General features: G+C 45.9%; 1 protein-coding gene across 3 annotated transcripts in view; it reads left to right on the forward strand.

Moving 5' to 3' along the window:
- Positions 1-17,533, forward strand: part of THAP4 (THAP domain containing 4) — a 59,427-nt gene that overhangs the window by 12,297 nt on the left and 29,597 nt on the right. The window contains exon 1 of one of the 3 annotated variants that reach the window (XM_075569503.1): positions 6,889-6,968. The exons of the other annotated variants lie outside the window; for them this stretch is intronic. Within the exon in view, the coding sequence (XP_075425618.1) occupies positions 6,938-6,968 (31 nt within the window). The 5' untranslated portion in view covers positions 6,889-6,937. Of the gene's footprint in view, positions 1-6,888; positions 6,969-17,533 lie in introns of those variants that run through there. 3 annotated transcript variants of the gene reach the window in all.

Consider the following 17,533-nt stretch of genomic DNA (forward strand, 5'->3'; position numbering starts at 1 on the left):
GGCCAGCTTCGCAAGCTCACGTCCCGTGGCACCCCCTCCCGAGCCCACCTCCCGCGTCCACAAGCCCACCTCCCGTCCCGGGCAGCAGGGGATATCGGGGGCAGCAGGGGAAAGCGTCCGGCGGCAAGGTAAGTCTCCCCACCCAGTCATTGTCACCCAGTCACTGTCTACCACCCACCCAGTCACTGTCACCCACCCAGTCACTGTCACCCACCCAGTCACTGTCACCCACCCAGTCACTGTCACCCATCCTGTCACCCACCCACCCAGTCACTGTCACCCACCCAGTCACTGTCACCCACCCAGTCACTGTCACCCACCCAGTCACTGTCACCCACCCAGTCACTGTCACCCACCCAGTCACTGTCACCCACCCAGTCACTGTCACCCACCCAGTCACTGTCACCCACCCAGTCACTCTCTCCCACCCACTGTCACCCACCCAGTCACTGTCACCCAGTCACTCTCTCCCACCCACTGTCACCCACCCAGTCACTGTCAAAGTCACTGTCTCCCACCCACCCACCTGCGCGCTAAAAGATATTTTTTCCTGGTAGGTGCGCTATGGGTTCGTGGGGGGGGGGTACGGGAGGCGGGCAATGGTGGCTGCGTGGTCGCTGGTGGGCAGGGGGAGGAGGTGGAGCCGCCTGCTTGGATCGCCGTCCTTTCCTCTCTCCCCCGTCTCCCCCCCCCCCCTCCAGTCACTCACATCCGTCGCTGCCTGTAATTCTCTGTGTGTGTCTGTGTGTGTATAGGGGAAAGTGAGTGTGTGTGTGTGTGTGTATATCAGTGTGTGTGTGTATATCAGTGTGTATATCAGTGTGTGTGTGTGTGTGTGTATATCAGTGTGTGTGTGTGTGTGTATATCAGTGTGTGTGTGTGTGTGTGTGTGTGTGTGTGTGTGTGTGTATATCAGTGTGTTTGTGTATATCAGTGAGTGTGTGAGTGTGTATGTGTGTGTATCAGTGTGTATCAGTGTGTGTGTGTGTGTGTGTGTGTATGTATCAATGCGCGTGTGTGTGTGTGTGTGTGTGTGTGTGTGTGTGTGTATGTGTATGTATCAGTGTTTGTGTGTGTGTGTATCTGTGTTTGTGTGTGTGTGTGTATCTGTGTTTGTGTGTGTGTGTGTGTATCTGTGTTTGTGTGTGTGTATCTGGGTTTGTGTGTGTGTGTGTGTGTGTATCTGGGTTTGTGTGTGTGTATCTGGGTTTGTGTGTGTGTGTATCTGGGTTTGTGTGTGTGTGTATCTGTGTTTGTCTGTGTGTGTATCTGTGTTTGTCTGTGTGTGTATCTGTGTTTGTAGCAGTGTCTGTGTGTGTAGCAGTGTCTGTGTGTGTAGCAGTGTCTCTGTGTGTGTAGCAGTGTCTCTGTGTGTGTAGCAGTGTCTCTGTGTGTGTAGCAGTGTCTCTGTGTGTGTAGCAGTGTCTCTGTGTGTAGCAGTGTCTCTGTGTGTGTAGCAGTGTCAGTGTGTGTGTGTGTGTGTGTGTGTGTGTGTGTGTGTGTGTGTGTGTGTGTGTGTGGCAGTCTCTGTGTGGCTGCGTGTGTGTCAGTGGCTGCGTGTGTGTGTGTGTGTGTCAGTGGCTGTGTGTGTGTGTGTCAGTGGCTGTGTTTGTATCAGTGGGTGCGTGTGTGTCAGTGGTTGCGTGTGTGTGTCAGTGGCTGCGTGTGTGTGTCAGTGGCTGCGTGTGTGTGTCAGTGGCTGTGTGTGTGTGTCAGTGGCTGTGTGTGTGTGTCAGTGGCTGTGTGTGTGTATCAGTGGCTGTGTGTGTGTGTATATCAGTGGCTGTGTGTGTGTATCAGTGGCTGTGTGTGTGTATCAGTGGCTGTGTGTGTCTGTGCAGGCCAGCAGTGGCTGTGTCTGTGTGGGGTCTGTGCGTGGTCAGTGTCTGTGTAGGTCTGTCTGTGTGAGTGTCTGTAGGTCAGTGACTGTGTGCGTCTGGTCAGAGAGAGAATGGGGGGGGGGGGGAGAGAATAGAGGGAATTGAGAGAATATATGAAATCTGTATGGACATTCATAACTCTTATTTTACCTATAGGCGATAAAAATTTTATTGGGTCACGAAGGAGAAGTTCAAAAATAACCGGGTCACGAAAAAAAAAGTGTGTGTGTGTGTGTATGTATCAATGCGTGTGTGTGTGTGTGTGTGTGTGTATGTGTATGTATCAGTGTTTGTGTGTGTGTGTATCTGTGTTTGTGTGTGTGTGTATCTGTGTTTGTGTGTGTGTGTGTATCTGTGTTTGTGTGTGTGTGTATCTGTGTTTGTGTGTGTGTATCTGGGTTTGTGTGTGTGTGTGTGTGTGTGTGTGTATCTGGGTTTGTGTGTGTGTGTATCTGGGTTTGTGTGTGTGTGTATCTGGGTTTGTGTGTGTGTGTATCTGTGTTTGTCTGTGTGTGTATCTGTGTTTGTCTGTGTGTGTATCTGTGTTTGTAGCAGTGTCTGTGTGTGTAGCAGTGTCTCTGTGTGTGTAGCAGTGTCTCTGTGTGTGTAGCAGTGTCTCTGTGTGTGTAGCAGTGTCTCTGTGTGTGTAGCAGTGTCTCTGTGTGTGTAGCAGTGTCAGTGTGTGTGTGTGTGTGTGTGTGTGTGTGTGTGTGTGTGTGTGTGTGTGGCAGTCTCTGTGTGGCTGCGTGTGTGTCAGTGGCTGCGTGTGTGTGTGTCAGTGGCTGTGTGTGTGTGTCAGTGGCTGTGTTTGTATCAGTGGGTGCGTGTGTGTCAGTGGTTGCGTGTGTGTGTCAGTGGCTGCGTGTGTGTGTCAGTGGCTGCGTGTGTGTGTCAGTGGCTGTGTGTGTGTGTCAGTGGCTGTGTGTGTGTGTCAGTGGCTGTGTGTGTGTATCAGTGGCTGTGTGTGTGTGTGTATATCAGTGGCTGTGTGTGTGTATCAGTGGCTGTGTGTGTCTGTGCAGGCCAGCAGTGGCTGTGTCTGTGTGGGGTCTGTGCGTGGTCAGTGTCTGTGTAGGTCTGTCTGTGTGAGTGTCTGTAGGTCAGTGACTGTGTGCGTCTGGTCAGAGAGAGAATGGGGGGGGGAGAGAGAGAATAGAGGGAATTGAGAGAATATATGAAATCTGTATGGACATTCATAACTCTTATTTTACCTATAGGCGATAAAAATTTTATTGGGTCACGAAGGAGAAGTTCAAAAATAACCGGGTCACGAAAAAAAAAGTTTGGGAAATGCTGAGCTAGTGTATTGGCCTTCCTGAATGCAAATGTAGGTCCAGACTTGGTGAAAGGTTGCAAATCTGGATCTAATTTCCGTACATTCCAATGCTTAGAGACTATCTGTCTGATCTGTGATGCCTGTTTGCTATATTTTGTAATGAATAAAGGACTTTTTGAAAATGTTTCTTTGTCCTTTCTTTCCTTATGTTTAATCAAACTGTTTCGATCTATAGATTCTGCGTTCAAGAAGGCCAAATCCACATCTGTCTTAGAGTATCCCCTTGATAAAAATGTAGAGCTTAATGTTTTTGAATGTTGCAAAAATGTATCTTGATTGGAGCAAAGACGTTTGTATCTCAGGAATTGACCCTTTGGAATCCCGCGAATTAATGATTTGGGGTGACTACTATTCGCATGTAAATAAGAATTTCTGGAGTGGGGTTTAGTAAATATATCTGTTTGGATACCTGTGATTGGGTCACCATGGATTGTCACATCAAGATAATCAATTTTATTAACATCGGTCTTTGCTCCAATCAAGATACATTTTTGCAACACTCAAAAACATTAAGGGGCTTATGCAGAGAGGATAGAGAAGGGAAATAGCGCCATCTTTTGGCGAAAATACGCACCAGAGAAGCTTGTCCTGCAGAGAACATGGAGAGATTCATAAAATTCGCCACAGCAGGTTTCTTTACTTTAAAAATTGCCAAACACGTGGCGAGATTGGTAAATTCGCCATGTTAAAATAGGGTGGTATGCAGGTAGCATAGATGCACTGCAACTCGCTATTCTGCCCTATATTATAGCGAGTTCAATGTAGCCAGAAAAACTTGGCAATTTTGAATCTCATCAGAAAAAAGAGGTAACGCAGCTTTCAGCATACGCCCATAACTTACTCCAATTCTGTGGCTATTTTCCTGCCGTTTTCACATTAAATAACGTTCCTCTCTGCATAAGCCCCTAAGCTCTAAATTTTTATCAAAGGGATTCCACAAATGTGGCTTTTGTAAATGTTGTAAATTTGCTTCACCTACCAAAAGAGTGCATACATTGTTTCCCAATAGAAAGCATAGGATCAATACGTTAATTAACTGTCACACTAGCCATGTTAACTATGTCATCATTTGCGGATGCAATTGTAAATATGTGGGAAGGACAATTAGACCCTTGTACATCAGAATTTCTGAACATATAAGACTCATCAACAAAAAGGATTTGTTTCATCCGGTGTCAAAACATTTTACACAATGCTCACTTGGTGGTCTAAACAATTTTAGATTTTATGGGGTTGAACACATCCCTATTCATATTAGAGGAGGTGACAAGTTGAATCGTCTTAACAAAAAAGAAATGTCATGGATTTTTTCCCGTAATACCTTACAACCCCATGGATTAAATGTGGAATAGGAATTAAAACACTTTCTTCATGACTAAATTATATTCCGTTTATGCTTATGTCCCCCCTCCTTTCCCCCCCCCTTCTTCCCCCCCCCCTTCTTCCCCCCCCCCCCTTCTTTCCCCCCCCCCTCCTCCTTCCCCCCACCTCCCCTCCCCCCCTCCCCCTCCCTTTACCGCCCCCCCCTTCCAGTCCCCCCTCCCCTCCACTCAGAGGACCCGTTAGCACACTGTCTCAATAAAGCTTTTTCTAGTCATTCCATCAGCCTTCCTTCGTTCTTCTATTTTTGGCTGTGCTGCGCCTGTACCTCCTGTGGGAGGGTTTCCTCAGCATAAAATTAGTTTAAGTGCAATTTGGGAATAACTGCCATAGATTTTATATTTCAAAATTGTTGCTACTAACATTTGTATTCTCACACCCTCCTTTGCATCTATTTTGCATTTTTAGTTTTGCTTGTTTTTTACATTTTGAAGAACAGGCTTTCAATAACTATATATTTAAAAATATAATTGGGATAATTTTGTATAAAATTATTAGTTTATATACATATTATTTTTTTTCATTTAGGTATGATACAGTAACCCTCTGTTTGCCTCTCACTTTTTCTTGTTTTGGATACATATGGGATAAAAATATGGAGGGATTTCTAAAACCTCGAAATAGATAGGGAGCGTTGGTCACTGTATACAAGAGAGAGGTACCTACAGCACTCATCCGAAATGTAATTGCATTGGATCTGCCAGTGCTCACAGGTCACAGGGATCTCCCTGCCATGGTCTCAACATAAACACCACACAAAGCACAAAATACTCTCTTAATATAGATCGGTGCACTAAGGGTAAGATCTATATATAAAACATCTCAGAGAGGAGGCGTTTACGAGACCCCAATAACATGACTCAAAATCTGTAGTGTGTTAATAACTGATAGTCAGAGGAAATAGGATGAGAGAGAGGTCAATACAAAGTCGCTATTACTAGATGGGAAAATTGCTGTATAGGTAGACTTGATGTAGTTAGAAATCAAAAACAGTATAAATCTGCTGAGTATAGGAATATATATGTTATAGTTAAGAACAATATGAAGCGAGTGTGGGGAAAGGTCTATGTAGAATATATATCATTCATCCTGTGTTGGTGAATGGCAGTCACAATAATAAAAGACAATACTTAAATGATATAATTTAAAAAAATCAACATGGAACTGATAAAGTGCTCCTGTAGTACAGTGTAACTAAAGATACATCCTAAATCCTAATCCCCCGAGGCAAGAGCATTTTATACTGGGAAAAGCTGCTGCAAGTACAGTAGGTTAAATTTGATTAAATTCACGAAGGATACAATTATTCATAAAATCTGCATCTGATAAGTGCCTAATTATATATTCATAATAAGTATTTAGGAACAATTGTATCCCTAGTTCATTTAATAGGGGTTAGATGAGTCTTAAAAGCTCCGTAGCCAGAGTACAAATACTGTAGATGGTAGTGGGACCGTGTCTAACGTTCAAATCTGTATATCACACACTAATAATAATATATAACATGGAATAGTCTGTCCCATTGCATTACAATGTCCCTGGTGAGATAAGCTCATCCTATAAAGGATAGTAGTAGCTGATGGAGATGCCTGACCCAGCAAACTGACGTTCCTGACTGGGTTTATTGGGGTCTTGTAAAGGCCTCCTCTCCTAGTTGTTGCGTTTGCTGTTCTATATGGTCCTATATGATCCTAACAGAAAAAGTAGGGCAAACGGATTTAATATGACAATGTAAAAGTTTTATTAATTCATTTTGTCCAAAGTTTCATCTGTAGCATTTTGATATAAAGTTTACATGCCTTCCTTTTTCTGGGATGTATGGTCACTGTACCATTGTTATTGTGCCTGTCTTTCTGACTGTCTTTTTATGTCATTGTGTGGCGTGCCTCGCTTACGTAAAACTATCCCACTTCAATGTTAAAAATGTGGTGGATCGGATAAGTTAGTGATTGAGGAGTCCGTTGACATGTTGGGTCCTGTCCAGCACCTCATTTCCATAGCTAATTTAAAGCCGCAATCTGTGCTGGTCGCTATTTTTTTAAAAACATTTCTTGCCCTTTACAACACAGTTTTTATATTTTAAATGTGATGCTTTGATCTGAAGATAGAAGGGTGTTTACATATTTAAAATTGCGCTCTCCCCGTATCACTATGATTTGTAACACTAAAAAAATAAAAAGCAGGATATTCTTAAGGGGCAAGATACTAATATTATTTATATGAGTTAAACTCGTGTAGGCTTCTGGGGGGTAGATTGCTGCTTTAAAGTAACATGAAACTATATCTCCCATTATGCACTGCTTATGTGTGATGTCACTTCCTGCCTGTACCAGGAAAGGAAATGAGCATGGCCAGCAGTGTGCTCAGCACAGGTAAAGACAGTCTGCCCCCAAATCATCCTACATAACCCCGACTAGAAACTGTATAGTAGTTCCAGTCTGTGCAATGCGGTGTGTAGTTCTGAGAATAACTTGCAGTATTCATGTGTATATATGTTGCAGGTTTTGTATGAGCATAAAACTTTTTGCAATGTACATACAGCTGTATTTTATTGCATGTAACATGCACTGTGTGCAGTATGTTCATATTACACTGCACAGTGCTTTATTTGGGGGGCAATAGATACTGTGCTTATATGCATAAATCTGGCAGTGTACACTGCAATATATGTATGTGCTCCATACAGCGCCAATGATAGGCAGGGTAACGCTAGTGCGAGAGTTTAGAAAATGGCTATATGCTTCAAACCAGGAGCTGAACACAAAACAGACAGACTACCATATATGACAAGGACAAAACCAAGGGAGAAGGGAATGGGAAAAGGGAGACAGAAACAAAAGGATAATCAACCAGCAAAAAAATGCCAAATTGGAAATAAAAAAGCTGGAGCTGCCGCACAGCTATCAAAAGGATCAACCACTTCCCACGATTCACTGCACAACAACAAGACAGCGCCGCCTCCACAGCGTAACTCTGTAATAATATTTAATACATTCCAAAAGATAAAAACACACATATATATATCTATATATACTGTATATATATATATAGCTGGTTTTTATACGGTGTGTATATATAATGCAGAGTGCTGCATCATTCTTGCAACCTATGCAGAGCACTGCCTATATCAGTGGAACGATTGCAGTGACGATTGAGCCCCCTCAGCCTCTGTTTTGACATTAGTGTAAGGTAGAACAGTAGTTGAAAATTTCAGCATAAACAATGAGATGAGGGAATTTAATGACAATATTTATAATGTGTAGAATGTCATTTCTTGAGCGTGAGCTTTAATGATTTTCTCAGCAGTATGAAATTAACCTAATACTACCCACTAGGTGGCGATATACTGTAGGGCCAAGTAGCATTCCAGTCACAAGACACCTTCAATGTGCAAGGGATTTTCCAGCACTGGGAGGTGTCTCCTGGCAGAAGACTGCTTAGAAAATATGGGCCATAATTTAATTACAGGTGTATTGTGTTTTATAATACAGATTGAGCAACTTGTAGTGAATGAGGAGGTCCTACTGGTTGAAGTATTGTAGTAGGGTATGGAGAACCACTATTTTTAACAGCTACCTGAAGTGCTGTATATGGAGGCGGAGGGAAGGGTTCGTCGTAGGGTTATTGGGATAAAGTTCTAATCGTGCATAAACTATTATGATGTTTAGTAATATGAAATAAATGCAAAATAGTGAACAGGTAGCTGAGCACTCCAAAATAATTATATTAAAGTAGGTAGGAAGAACGTACAGAGACAGTAGGAGGGCGTTCTGGTAAGTGCGTCTGCAAGGGGCCAAGCTTTATCTATCAGGTGTATAGTATTAGCCACGGTGCTACTCATATGGAGAAAATTCCTCAAGGGAAGGTAACGGAGCACAGCAACGGAAGGAGGGGGCTAGACAACGATGTATGAATAAAAATCCTTTAATCCATGGTAGACATCATGGTATGGGATAGATAAAAAAAACTCTTACGCGTTTCGATTCTCTTTGATAAAGGGCGACGGCCCGAAACGCGTAAGAGTTTTTTTATCTATCCCATACCACGATGTCTACCATGGATTAAAGGATATTTATTCATACATCTGTGTCTAGCCCCCTCCTTCCGTTGCTGTGCTCCGTTACCTTCCCTTGAGGAATTTTCTCCTGCTCTACTACATACGTGACGCACGCCCAAGGATTTACCAGCTCTCAAACCGTGAGTACCCCATTCCGTTCACTACGGTCTGGGTGTTCTATACCATTAGTGTCTTTCTCCAGGGGGACGTGCATTACTGTTAACTATTGGGTCAGATATTTATTACTGACCCTACCTATCTATACAGGTCCCCCACACATTTAGGAGGCAATTATATAGACACTGATCACATATGAGTCAAGAGAGTGGTTTTTCCCTGCTATTCTGATGTATATTGGAGATTTCATTATACCTATGCAAATAGTGACGCCATATAGCTGAGCAAGGAACTTTGGAACTCTGTTTCCTATTACCTATTGACTGTGCTACTCATATGCTTCGTTAAGCAGGTGTGTTTTAAGGTGGGTCTTAAAGGTGGATAGAGAGGGTGCTGTCGGATATGGAGGGGAAGGGTATTCCAGAGGTGTGGGGCAGTGTAAGAGACGTTTTCAGAGGTATGCAATGGAGACTGTTTTAAGGGTGAAATTAAAATAAGGCTTTATTGCGCCTGTTGCTTTAAACACAGCAAACATGTAAATCAACAAACAAAATCTGCTCCACTCTGGAGTATATATACACACTTTTGATCCAGTTCTCTTTAACTGCGTGGTTAGCCCAGCGATTCACCAGCCCAAATCATAGCGATTCATATACTTAGATAGACACAGATAATAGTCTTAAAAGAAAAGTCTTATCTGTTAGCTGGTTTGCTGTAAGGGAAGAAGGCTTCTTTGTTCTCCTGGGGTCCACACCCGTGTGTGATAAGGCAATGTCAGGATCCAGGTATAGAAGTATTATCCCCTTTGTCTTGTTGTCAGCTTGCCGCTCAAGACATCTGTCCTTCCTTGGTTCAGCCCAGTTGTGGACTAAGGAATTCTCCTCTGTCTGTCTCCTTGTACAGCTCACGTGTGCTCAGGAGTCTCTCTTCCTGTCTCAGAGGCAGGCTTTTTCTAACACCTGTAATCAGCCAGGTGGTGTTGGTTAATTGCCTACCAGCAGTTAACCACCACACTGCTGGATTAGAGGCACATTTGTGAACAGGGATAAGTCCCCTGTTACAGGCAGTTAGTGAGAAAGGTTTAAGGCGAGAGAGGGCTTTAGATACAAAGGGGGTAGAGAGAAGACATCCTTGAGCAGAACGCAAGAGTTGGGATGGTGCATAACGAGAAATTAGGGCTGAGATGTAAGGAGGGGCAGAAGAGTGTAAAGCTTTAAAGTGAGGAGGAGAATTGAGTGTGAGATGCGCGATTTGATAGGAAACCAGGAGAGGGATTTCAGCAGGTGAGACGCCGAGACAGATTTAGGAAAGAGTAGAGTGATTCTGGCAGCAGTGTTTTAGCAGTCGAGCAACAGAGGAAAGGGCGCATCTTTTTTATATTGCGGAGGAAAAAGCAACAGGTTTTAGGTGCGTTTTGGATGTGAGAGGAGAATGTGAAAGAGGAGTCGATTGTGACCCTTAGGCAGCGTGCTTGCATAAAAGTAGCAGCGCTATACAAGAACAAATTATTATTATTATTACTGGATGTATGACAGAACTTCCAACAGTAATGTGGAAGGAGGTAGTGGGGCCAGGTTTGGGATGAAATATGAGAAGCTATGTTTTTGACAGGTTGAGTTTAAGTCGGCGGAGGGCCATCCAGGATGATATCGCAGAGAGATATTCAGAAATGTTGGTCTGTACAAAAAAAGGTCAGGAGTTGAGAAGTAAATTTGTGTGTTGTCAGCTTAGAGGTGATATTTGAACCCAAGAGGTGTGATTAGGTCACCTAGAGAGAGTGTGTACAGAGAAAAGAAGAGAGGTCCCAGGACAGAGCCCTGGGGTACCCCCACAAAGAGATCGATAGATGAGGAGGAGGTGTTAGCAGAAGAGACACTGAAAGTACGATGGGTGAAGTAAGAGGAGATCCAGGATAGAACTTTGTTATGAATACCAAGAGTATGGAGAATGTGAAGAGGGTGGTCCACGATATCAAATGCTGCAGAGATATCGAGTAATATGAGCAGAGTGTAATTATCTCTGTCTTTGGCAGCATGGAGGTAATTAGTTATTTTAGTGAGGGCTGTTTCACTGGACTGAGCAGTGCGGAAGCCAGATTGTAGAGGGATCTAGGAGGGAATAGGTGGTGAGAAAATGGAGCAGGCGAGAGAATACAAGACGTTCAAGGAGTTTAGAGGCAAAGAACAGGAGGGAGACAGGTCGATAGTTAGAAAGACAGGTAGGGTCAAGCTTGCTGTTTTTGAGTAATGGTATGACTGTTGCATGTTTGAAGGAGGAGGGAAAGGTACCCAAGTAGAGGGAGGAGTTAAAAATGTGTGTGTGCATAGGGATTATAGTAGGAGCAAGAGGTTTTAGGAGGTGGGCGGGAATGGGGTCACAAGTGGTCAAGGGAGAAGAGGAGATAAGCAGTGACGCATCCTCCTCTAACTGCGGAGAAAAAGTCAAGGAAGGCAGGAGGAGAGTTAGGAAGCGGTTTAGGGTGGGAGGAGGAAACGGAGGGGATGTTCTGACGTATGAATTCCAACTTTTCCTTAAAATAGTCAGCAAAGTCCTGAGGTGAGATAGAGGAAGAAGAAGAGGCAGCTGAGGGTTGTCTGAGTAGAGAGTCAAAAACAGAGAAGAGTCGGCGTGGGTGAGACTTGTGCGTGTTGATTAATGAAGAAAAGTAGGTTTGTTTCGCCTGAGAGAGGGCAGAATTGAAACAGGATAACATAAATTTGTAGTGAAGGAAGTCTGCGAGAGTGTGAGAGTTCCTCCAGAGGTGTTCAGAGGAACGAATGCAGCATGCGCATGTGGGAATTTAGCCAGGGTCTGGGGTTAGAAGGACGAGAACGGCAGAGGGAAAGGAGGGCATGTAGATCAAGAGAGTAGGACAGGACAGAGTTGTAGACCAGGTTGTCAGGGTCTGGAGCAGGGCTGTGAGAGAAGAGGGAGGAGCGTAAAGTGGAATCAAAAGCTGGTAGGTTAATAGATCGCAGGTCTCTGCAGAAACGGGATGGAGATGGAGAAGGGGAGAAGCGAGACAGAGAAAATGAGATGAGGTGATGGTCAGAGAGAGGAAAGGGGGAAATTGAGAAATCAGAGAGAGAAAAGTTTTTAGTGAAAACCAGGTCTAGGTAGTGGCCATCCTTGTGGTAACTGGCTGCAGTCCACTGTTGAAGGCCAAAAGAAGAGGTTAGAGAGAGAAAGCGGGGAGCCCAAGGGAGAGAGTGGTCATCAATGTAGCAGTTGAAGACCACAAGGAGAAGAACAGGGGAGTCTGAGGGGAGAAAAAGAGAGCCAGGATTCAAAGTGAGAAAGACAGAAGGGGGTGAGTAGAGGTAGGTGGGCGGTAGATGACTGCCACGTGGACAGGGAGAAGAGAGAAGATTTGGACAGTGTGAGCCTCAAAGGAGGGAAAAGCAAGAGAGGGAGGAATAGGAAGGGTACGTTAACGGCAGAGAGAGTATAGGAGAAGCCTCCACCCCTGCCATCAGGGCACGGAGTGTGGGAGAAAGAAATAGCACCATAAGAGAGGGCAGCTTGCAGGGGAGTCAGACTGAGTGAGACAGGTCTCAGTTATAGCAAAGAGGAGCAGAGAGTGGGAGAGAAAAAGAAGTCATGCACAGAGAGGAACTTGTTAAACAGGGAGCAAGCATTCCAAAGGGCACAGGAGAAAGGGGGAGTGGAGGGAGGGTGAGAGGGGATGGGTATGAGGTTGGAGGGGTTGATACCAGAAGCAGTAGAAGTTGCATGTGGGAGGTGAGGACAAGAACATGTAGAAATAAGGCAGGGACCAGGATTGGGAGAGATATCCCCTGAAGCGGAGGAGAAGCATGGAAAGAAAGAGAATGTGTGAGGATGATTTGTAGGGGTGTGTTTTAGTGCAGGGGGTATAGCTGTGTGGTGACAGAGGACGCAGGTAAGAAAGGAGTTCATGTGAACTGAGAAGTGGCAAAGGAAGGAGAGATGGAGATATATGAATAGAGTTAGAGACATAATGAGGCTGGTAGAAAGAAGCAGGTATTTTGAAAAGAAGTGAGGTCAGAACAAATATAAATAGTAGCGGCGGCATGGCAGCAATTGTTTAGTGCTGAGATGTGCAATCTGGTATACAGGCATACCCCGCATTAACATACGCAATGGGACCGGAGCATGTATGTAAAGCGAAAATGTACTTAAAGTGAAGCACTACTTTTTCCCAGTTATCGATGCATGTACTGTACGGCAATCGTTATATACGTGCATAACTGATGTAAATAACACATGTGTAACAGGCTCTATAGTCTCCCCGCTTGCGCACAGCTTCGGTACAGGTAGGGAGCCGGTATTGCTGTTCAGGGCGTGATGACAGGCGCATGCGTGAGCTGCCGTTTGCCTATTGGGCGATATGTACTTACTCGCGAGTGTACTTAAAGTGAGTGTACTTAAAGTGAGTGTACTTAAAGCGGGGTATGCCTGTAGATAATATCCTCCTTTCAAAATTCAAATCCAGGATTCAGGGCCAGCAGGTGTTGCGTTATCCACTTGTTTCACTCCTGTTCAACTCCACACTACATGCTACTTAAAAAATATGCTACTTTAAATATATGCTGAAAAACAGCTATGGCTGCTTGGTCTGTAGTTATATAGCTCCAAAAAGTCACCTGACTGAATTAAGTTCAGCCCAGCCAGCTTGATTAGCACATGTGAGGCACATTAATACAAATGGCATTTCTAAATTGCCTGTTGTCCTGGCTAGGTGTTACAAGTGCGAGAGAAAAGCAGAAGGGGGATGAGTAGAGGTAGCTGGGCGATAGATGACCGCCACGTGGACAGAGAGAGGAGAGAAGATCTGGACAGTGTGAGCCTCAAAGGAGGGGAAAGGTAGAAATAGGAAGGGTACGGTAACGGCAGAGAGAGGAGAGGAGGAGCCCGATGCCTCCACCCCTGCCATCAGGACACGGAGTGTGGGAGAAAGTCCACCATAAGAGAGGGCACCTTCCAGAGTCAGACTGAGTGTAACGATTGCGCTCACCACGAACAAGGCGGGACCCCGGTACTGAGGTGGGAAAGCATAGAACTGAGCACCCACAGCAGCGGAGGCACGCCTGGAGGGTGGATAGTCAAGATCGCCGGGTCTGTGTTGGAGAGAGTGGGTTAGTCTTGATACTTGCCGAGGTCGTAGGTAGGTGCCAGGATAATTGTCAGAGTTTGAGGTGCCGAGGTCAAGGGTTGGAGCTTGTAGAGAAGTAGATTGTCCATTTGCCGTGGTCAGGGATGGAGAAGGTCGAAAGGTCAGAGGCAAGCCGGGGTCGATAATCCAGAGCAGGGTCCAAAGTCTAGCCTGGTCGGTACACAGGGAGGCGAGCATCAACAAGTTAAATAACGCAGAGAGAACAAGGCAGAGACAAAGACGTGGAAACACAAGGCTACCAATAACTATGCTCAGCCAAAGAGGAAGTGACAGAGCTGAGCATATATAGTAACAGGAGTCCAATGAGAGAAGGGGGTGGAGCGGAGGAGCGGCCTCTGTGGAGGAAGGGATAGGTTGTGAGAAGCAGAAGACAGATGAGGAAGATATTAATGTTGACGCGCAGCCGGGGAGCGGTGGACGTGCGTCACGTGTGTACACTGCGCGGGCAGCCGTGTGTCGCAAGCGGAGGGGCAGAGCCAAGCTCCGTGGGCATCTTGAAAGCCCTCCGTGGGCGCGTGCGCTCTGTAATGTGCGCGGGAGACAGTACAGCAGGAGGCAAGGAGGAAGCGCACCACGAGGGACGTGCTCTCTGACCGCTTGCAGCGGAATGCTGTGCAGCAGGAGGTAAGGAGGGAACACGTCGCAGGGGCAATGTTCCCCGATTCCTTACAGTACGCCCCCTTGAGAAGCGGCCTCAGGACGACTCCAATATGGCTTGTGGGTGTACATGGCGTGGAAGCGCTTCAGCAAAGTGGGAGCATGTACTTGGTGATGGGGTATCCAGGACCTCTCTTCGCGTCCAAACCCTTTCCAGTGGACCAAGTACAGGACTGATCCCCTTGATCTTCTAGAGTCGATAATGGACTGTATCTCGTACTCCTCTTAACCTTGTACGATCACCGGTTTAGGAGTAGAAGAATTGTTAGGAAATTGAGAACTTTGAAACACAGGCTTAAGGAGAGAAACATGAAAGACTGAAGGCATTTTCATAGAAGGAGGTTGTTGTAACTGGTACGCGACCGGATTGATTTGTTCCAAAATGGAGAAAGGGCCCAGGAACCAGGGAGCTAATTTGAGGGTCGATGTCCTCAGGAGAAATGGGACTGGGGCCCTGCCTGGATCAAATAGAATAAAATAGTGATCCCTACAAATAGAGGATCTGACTCTATATAGGATAGTGTCGTCAGTCTGATAGTTTTGGAAGAAAGCCACACCCTGTCTCCTGGATTGAAGTTGGGCACCTTACGCTGATGACGGTCCGATTGAACCTGTTGTCTACGAGTTGCTTCCAGAAGAGTCCTCTGAATCCTCCTCCATGATTCTTGTAAACAATTGTTTCTGTTGTCCACTGCTGGGACCCTGGAGGGAAAAGAGGAAATGGGAAGCCATGCCGGGTGAAATCCATAATTGATAAAGAATGGTGATTCTTGTGTAGATTAGTTTCTTAAAGAATTGTGGGCAAACTCAGCCCATGGGGGAAGGTCCACCCAATCATCTTGGGCGTCAGCAATGAAGCACCGTAAATATTGTTCCAAAGTTTGGTTAGTTCTTTCGGTCTTTCCATTGGTCTGGGGATGATACCCTGAAGAAAAAGGAAGAGCAATGTCCATTCTTTGGGCGAATGTACGCCAAAATTTAGAGACGAATTGAGGCCCACGGCCGGATACTATGGTCAGTGGTACCCAGTGAACACAAAACATCTTTTTGACTAAGATATCTGCTAAGGTAGCAGAATTGGGTAGGCCTTTGAGAGGGATCAAGTGAGATTGTTTTGAAAATCTGTCGACGATAAACAAAATAGTATTCATTCCTTTAGAAATAGGAGGCTCGACAATAAAATCCATAGAGATATTACTCCAGGGGGCGTTATGGCACAGGCAGTGGGCGTAGGAGACCCGGTGGTTTGTTGCGTGCAGCTTTACCCTGAGCGCAGATAGAACAGGACTTGACGAACTCCTCAATGTCCTTTAGCATGGTAGGCCATCAGACGGTTTGTCTGATGAGGTCAAAAGTTCTTCTGGTACCAGGATGACCGTCAGACTTAGATGAATGACCCCAGTCTAGAATCTTTTTACGAAATTGAGGAGCAGCATATAGACAACCATCCGGCACCTCAAGACCATTGTGAATGCGTGTTTGAGTAGCCAAAATGTCATCCAGGACATCAAAAGAATTGGCAGAAATAATGTATTTGGAAGGAAGGATAGTCTCTGATATATGTTCAGACTTGTCTACGACCACGAACTGGCGGGACAATGCATCAGCTTTCAGGTTCTTAGACCCGGGAATATCTTAATATATAAAATCGAATGGTTAGTGAGGTTAGTGCTATCTGCGGTGAATCTGATTGGTCCTCAGCCTCTGGCCAATCAGATTGCTGTGTGTGACGTCACCCAACTGCGCGCGCACACACACACACACACACACACACACACACACACACACCTCTCTCTCCCCCCCCCCCTCCCCAGCGGCGCTCCAAATCACATCTCCCCGCTCCAAATCACCTCTCCCCCTCCCCGCTCCAAATCTCCCCGCTCCAAATCACCTCTCCCCCTCCCCGCTCCAAATCACCTCTTCCCCTCCCCGCTCCAAATCACCTCTCCCCCTCCCCGCTCCAAATCACCTCTCCCCCTCCCCGCTCCAAATCACCTCTTCCCCTCCCCGCTCCAAATCACCTCTCCCCCTCCCCGCTCCAAATCACCTCTCCCCCTCCCCGCTCCAAATCACCTCTTCCCCTCCCCGCTCCAAATCACCTCTCCCGCTCCAAATCACCTCTCCCGCTCCAAATCACCTCTTCCCGCTCCAAATCACCTCTCCCCCTCCCCGCTCCAAATCACCTCTTCCCGCTCCAAATCACCTCTCCCCGCTCCAAATCACCTCTCCCCCTCCCCGCTCCAAATCACCTCTCCCCCTCCCCGCTCCAAATCACCTCTCCCCCTCTCCAAATCACCTCTCCCCCTCCCCGCTCCAAATCACCTCTCCCCGCTCCAAATCACCTCTCCCCCTCCCCGGCGGGGGAACAGGCAGGCTGCCACGCGGCGCCTAAGATGGCGGCGGCTGGAAGGACCCCCTTCCTCCCTCGCGGCGCCGAGTCAGACGATGGCGGCGCCCGGAAGTACAGGTAGGTGTCGCTCCCCCACCTCCGGCGCGAAACGGAACTGAGAAAGGGCGCATCAACTGAGACACACACACGTGTGTGTGTGTGTGTGTGTGTGTGTGTGTGTGTGTGTGTGTGTGTGTGTTCCCGGGCAACGCCGGGTCTCTCAGCTAGTAAGAAATAAGATAATTGAATCTGGAGAAGAAGAGAGGGGAGAAAAAGAATGGTGCAAATAGCACTACAAGCTAAACAATATATGTGAAGTGCAAACTAGTAATAAATACTTGGATATACCCAGCACTTACTAGGCAAGGCTGCCAGGAATAAATGACCCAAAACAAAGTCAAAAGAAAATACAACAAAAACAATACAAACCGGCGCCTAAAATGTCCAAAATCAGTCCGATAAAAGTCCAAGTGAAGAAAAACTTCAAAGTTGTGCTTGAACTTCTGTACTTCCAAAATTAGATGAGTCCACAGCCAATTGACTCGTGATATGTGGAATAAAG

Source organism: Ascaphus truei, chromosome 14 (assembly GCF_040206685.1).
Source record: "Ascaphus truei isolate aAscTru1 chromosome 14, aAscTru1.hap1, whole genome shotgun sequence".
NCBI classification, from domain to species: domain Eukaryota; kingdom Metazoa; phylum Chordata; class Amphibia; order Anura; family Ascaphidae; genus Ascaphus; species Ascaphus truei.